Source organism: Myodes glareolus, chromosome 14 (assembly GCF_982192425.1).
Source record: "Myodes glareolus chromosome 14, mMyoGla1.1, whole genome shotgun sequence".
NCBI classification, from domain to species: domain Eukaryota; kingdom Metazoa; phylum Chordata; class Mammalia; order Rodentia; family Cricetidae; genus Myodes; species Myodes glareolus.
In genome coordinates this window covers 42819390-42825389 of record NC_142039.1, presented here as the reverse complement: position 1 = coordinate 42825389, position 6000 = coordinate 42819390, and the positions used below count along the sequence as shown (strand labels likewise).

The following is a 6000-nucleotide window of genomic DNA, read 5'->3' as shown; positions in this document are numbered from 1 at the left end:
TACTGGAAAGAATTCAATCTTCACTAATATTGAGTTTCCAACAGAATATAGGAGGGGGAGAGGATTTGTTTCCGGTACAGACAGACCAGATTAGGGAAAGTCACAGGATTTCCACATCTCACTCTCTGGTTCCTGCCTGAGAGTGTGTCTCAGCAGACACACCTGAGGAAAATTGCCAGTGCCCTGGAGAAGCATTCCAACCCCCAGAAGACAGCACGGACTGTGATCTGACTTTGTCTGAGGGGGACCTTGGATAAAGGAAGAAAGGAATGTCAACAGCTTCAGAGAATTTGGATCTATTGCCGTCTCCAAATCATCTCTGAAACTAAATTGCAATTTGTCCAATCAATAGTTTATTCCTTTGAGAACATAATACATGCTTTCCTATTACCAATTCTTTAAAAGCCTATACTTTCCTAGATAAATGCTTTAGAACAAGCTGCCAATACTCTTGCTTCCAAGTCTATAATAAAGTATCTAATGGGAGTTAGCCCATGTCTTTCTTCCTTACAAACACAGGTAGTTAACTGTCTTAAGGTACAAATCCCTCTCTCTCTTTTATTTGATTCTTCTAAAGGAATTTTTTAAACATCTGACATAAACATAAGTCATTCTGTTTTGAGCTACAAATTACCTAACCTTCCTTCCATTTAGCTTCTATTTTTAAAATTCAGCAGGTAGTGCCCCACCATATTGCCACATTCTGCCTAACAGAGAGGCCATGTTCATTATTCAAGTATTACAGCCCTGCATGCTCTTACATCCCTTGTATTTCCTGCTCTAAAACCATCTACGCCACAGCAGAAGAGTCTTTGTTCTGTTCATTCTCGTCATTTTCTTGAGGGCTGGTGACTGTCACTTCTGGTCTTGGTGGTCTTCCAGCATCTAAGTCAGCCTGGAAGAAAAATAGACCAAAACAAAGATAATTAGCTCTTTGCTTTATGAGGATAATAAAGTTCACATAAATGTCCCATTAACCATTAAGTATTCAACTCTAAGACATTTCTTTGACTCTCTTGTTTTCAGTCAGTCCTTTCCCTACTTGCTACTTTCAGCCCTTTAGCTGGACTGACACCTCAGGTGACCACACTCCAACATGTGCTTTAACAGGGTGTGGCAGCACATATCTGTAATCCCCGCACTCAAGAGGTAGAGGCAGAAGAGCAGGAGTTGAAAGACGCCCTCAACTGCATAGCAGGTTTGAGTCCAGCTGCCTCGAGAAACTGAAACGAATAACCAGATGAATGAAAGCACAGCACCATCTCTTAGGTTCTCCCCCCACCCCTCTCTCTCTCTTTCAGTTTTTCTGTTCAAAGATGGATTCATACTTTTCCATTAGGTATTTCCAAAGTGAGGGAAGCAGCAGCATCTCAGCTTCACCTCCATGTCCCACTAACTTAGTGAGCTTCCCTGTGGTCCTCGTCCACCAGAATCTGCAGGTTCCCAGTATGATGTCAAGTGACAGAGACTATCAGTGTCCCGTAGGTAAGAGCAGGATATAAAACCAAAGCACAGAGGCAACTTTTCTCCAGGAATAACCATTGTCCCTTGAACATCTCCTGTTATCAATGACATTTATCTCATTCATAATTAATCTACCCATTAGACTGCTGTCAAGGTGTAAGATGAGAACTGGCTAGTTTTCAAATTATAACCCATGAAATTCTGGAGGTTTCACAGCCTCACAAGGTCCCCGAGTCTTAGGGATAAGAACAGCTCCAGATCACTAAACCCCATAGGCATGATTTATACTAAAAAAAAAAAGAAAAGAAATACATATGTGTATATGCATGTATGCATATATGTGTGCATGTATGTCTCTGTATACATATGTATGCATGTATGTGTACATGTGTGTATGCATTCTTGTATGTATGAATATATATGAATGTGAGCATGCAAGTATATATGTGTATATATATATGTGTGTGTGTGCAGGCATGCATGTGTTGATATATATAAATATGACTGCATGTGTATATATAGATGTGTATATGTATATGTGTGTGCATGTATACATATGTGTGTATATGCAAAAGTGCTTATATCTATGAAAGTACATATGCCAGTGAATATGTGTATATGTATATATGAATGTATGCCTGTATATGCTTGTGTGTATATATTCATTTATATGTATTTAGGTATGTACCTATATATGTTTGTGTACATATGTTTCCAGGTCATCATTTTATTTCACATTGCTTCCTCATGAAGTATCTAAATGGAATCATACATAAAGTATAAACTCATAGTCTTAATAGATGGCAGTTGCTATTGTGTATTTGGCCCCATTTCCTGTTGCTTTCTGCCGTCTCAGTTGCTATTGTGTAATTGTCATCTGCTTCTTGCTATTTTTATTTGTTATATTATATAAGAACTGTTACATATGACAAAATGTTACATGCAAACTGAATTTTTAGTCATTGTAAGTAAATAATCATTTTACAAAAGTAAATTGTTAACTTCTACAATACATATATGTTTAGATGTTCATATACTTGGTATTCTTAAAGTATACATATATATATATTAATGCATGAAGGCAAATGAAGATAACATATATAATCATTGCAAGAGAGGAGACAATCAAGTAAGATTCCATCTTCTCTGAGTAATTACTCCTTCTTGGACATTTGATTGGTCCTTAAAGTCTCCAATGAGCCACTTACCTGAGCAACCAAGAATTGGATTCACCATATAACATATCATAGACAAACATGCTTCAGGTCCTTGCCAAGTTATATAACTCTGAACTTAAGTAATGCCCAATTCCTATCAAAAGTCTATCTTTTACTTTAGTTTTTAAATTGATTTATTTAATTGAAAAATATATGTTTATGACATAACATATAATGTTCTAAAATACATGTGCATTATGGAAAAGCTAACTTGAACTCATTAACCTCTGCATTATCTCACAGTTCTTCTCTGTCTGTAGGACTAGGAACACTCCTCTAGTATAAGCACACATTGTTAGGAATACTCACTGTGCTGGACAACACAGCTCCAGAACTTATTCCTCAGAGTGGAAATGTTCTGCTCTGTAGCCAACATCTCCCCAGACCCAACCCGTAGTTCCCAGTTACCTTCATTCTACCCTCTGCTTCTATAAATTAATCTTTTTATACACAGGAGCCCATACAGTATTTGTGTCAGGTTTGTTTCACTTAACATAGTGCCCTCTGACCTTATTCTATGTTGTTGAAAATTACAGGAAGATTTTCACAAACCATGCATCTTGTCAAGTCTAACTAGGTCACACAGTGAATTTAGCTAAACCCCTGGAAGATTCCTACCGAGCCCCGTGTAGAACAACACTTTGATTTCGTGTTGCAAGCTTTCATCAGAGACTAAACATCAGAGAGCTTTGTGAACCCCACTATTGTTGCTTTATTCACAGCCAGAAGGACTGTGCTGAGCTCCTTCTGAGGAACTGTGTTCTGCATGTCCTACACAGGCACACTGTGAAACTCTCACCTCGAGTAAAGATGAAATGTGAGGTACGCCAAGGGTTTTCCTTCAGGTGGCAAAGATGCTGTGTAGAAGTGTACAGTAGAATACAGGTAGTTTTCAGGCTGACTGTCAAAGCTTGGCCATGAAAACACTTTGCACAACTCTGCTGTTAAACTTTCTCTCGTGCTGTACTACAGTAAGCAAACCAGTACTCAGTATGCGGGATGGTTGATTAATCTATTTAATGTGGGCTAAACGACTAGACTTTAATTTCTGTAAAGAACAAAGAAGTCCTGGTAATGGTCATGGTGTTCTTTATATTAGTTCAAGGTCTCACTGAGCTAAATACCATTTTCTCGTTTGTTCTTCTCTGGTCTTAGCTTGGTGGGTGGGTAGGTGGTGGATGGGTTGCAAGTGAATGGATAGACGGATGCAATGAAGGAATGGGCAGGATTGGTGAGTGGATAGGAGGTGGGGAGAGGAATGGTACATGGATGGGTATACAGAGGGCAGAATAAGAAACACATATACATGGCAGTACTTGATAACTATCGAGTAGAATAAGTAAAGACTGAAATTAATTAAATGGTGCTCAGTGTTTCTTATACAACCATAAGGAGTTTTGCTGCAGATCTAAGTATTTGGCTAATTTCCTAAGCATGTTAGTGTGTGTGCAAGCATGTGTGCACAACTATTTATGTACAAGGAAGCCAGAATTCTAAAAGTACCTCTTCGTGTCCACCACTGTCTCCTTCAGCCTTTCCTTCCTCATCCACGGCTGGTTGAAGCTCCTCAGTAACCTGGTCCAGCTCTTCACCATTCTCTTCATCAGTGGCACCGTTTACCCGAGAGGGACTTGCTGCCTTCTTCTCTCCACGGTCTGGGATTCCATCCTCTTGTTCAGGGCCATCAGCAGCCCCGCTATCCCCTCCAGCTTCAGTTTCACCATTCATTGCTGAAAAGTCTTCTTTCTGTTTGGCATCTTTGTTTGTTTTCTCTCCATCTTCTTCCTCGTCAACTATTTCTGCCGGCCTCTTACAAAGCAAAAGAGACAGTGGGTAAAAGAAGTGTGGCAGTGTGACAGAGATCCTCCATCACAGACTACAGAGCATGCGCAGTCTATCACAGCTGCACTGGTCCATAGGGTACCCACTGTCTACCTTCACAGAGCAGCTGCCCTTAAAATCTCCACTGGAGGAGCCTGTAAGTCTGAGATTATTCCAATTTACATGTAAGAAAACTAAGGCATAGAGGAGAACCTGGCTTGGTCCTGATGGAGGAGCCAAAATCTGAACTAAGTTATGATTGCAGCGCATAACCCACATGGCAAACAAGAAATCAAACATCCGGGTCCTGGGGAAATGTCTGTTTTTATAATGGCTGAACCAGAGGTGCAAGTCAGATCAGAGCCTTCATTCTGTGGGGATTGTCAACCCAACCTACAGGGAAAGTAATAAGCTGAACTTTCTAATATGGAACATGGATAGCTTTCCATATAATGCCTCAGAGTTGATAATTTATCCCTAGATACAAAATTTAAAATTTTATAAACTTAAATTAATCGTGCATACTGCTAGTAATGCCCAATACCTATCAAAAGTCTGTTTTTCTACTTCAGGTTTGGTTATAAGATATTAAATGTGTAGTTAAAAAAAAGATTTTAAAAAATGCAGTGTTCTTTAGGGACTGGAAAAGCTACAGCCGGTGTCATTATGCAGACTCAGCACAAAGACGCAGGTCAAATATCAGCACACAGCTTTAGCTGCCTTAAGTGTTCCACCCAGGAGGAAATCCATAGGAGGCAAACACCAGGAAGAAAGTGGAGCAGGGGAAGATGTGGAGCCAGTGCCTCGGGATGAACAAAATTCCAGTCTCCATAGCAGCTTCCACGTCCTCGCCACACCCTCATCTTACCTATCTCCAAAGCAAACAAACAGAGTGAGTCACTGAGGCACACAGCCTTGAAGACAGGAGGAGGCATTTGGAAAGAAGAAAACAACACTGTCTTCAAAACAACAGAGAGCTAACGTGGTGGCCTGTGCCTATAACCCCTGTACCTAGGAAGTAGAGGCAGGGGGTCTCTAAAAGTTTCAGGCCAGCTGGACCTACATAACAGGTTCCAGGCCATCCAGGGCTATATAGCAAGACCTGACTCAAAAAAACATAAAACAAGACGACAACAACACCAACAAATCAAAAACAGAGGATACAGCACATGTGAAAATTATTGTTTCTATATATTAATACTAAACAACTGTGAGAGGAAATTACCAAAACAATTCCATGTATAAAAGCATTAAAAAGAATAAAATGTTTACAAATAAAATGAATCAGAGATAGAAAACTTGTACATTATGAAAACCATGATAAAAGTTAGAAACAGGGCTCAAAGATACTAAGGACGATGAGTGTGTTCCACACTCAGTTTAGAACACATGAGCTCAAGTCAGCAATGCCTCCCAACAGGAACTACAGAGTCAGACAGCACTTACTAGTGTAAAAGCCAGCACAGAAGTCCCATGTGGTACATTTCTTGTCCCTGTC

At 39.8% G+C, this 6000-nt stretch overlaps 1 protein-coding gene across 3 annotated transcripts in view; it reads right to left on the bottom strand.

Annotated features, from left to right (window-relative positions):
• Positions 1-330: 330 nt before the first annotated feature.
• Positions 331-6000, bottom strand: part of Dcdc2 (doublecortin domain containing 2) — a 198550-nt gene continuing 192880 nt past the window's right edge. For all 3 annotated transcript variants that reach the window (XM_048428154.3, XM_085699324.2, XM_085699325.2), the window contains 2 exons: positions 4185-4490; positions 331-895 (listed from right to left, as the gene is read on the bottom strand). In XM_048428154.3, the coding sequence (XP_048284111.3) occupies positions 791-895; positions 4185-4490 (411 nt within the window). In that variant the 3' untranslated portion in view covers positions 331-790. The remainder of the gene's footprint in view (positions 896-4184; positions 4491-6000) is intronic.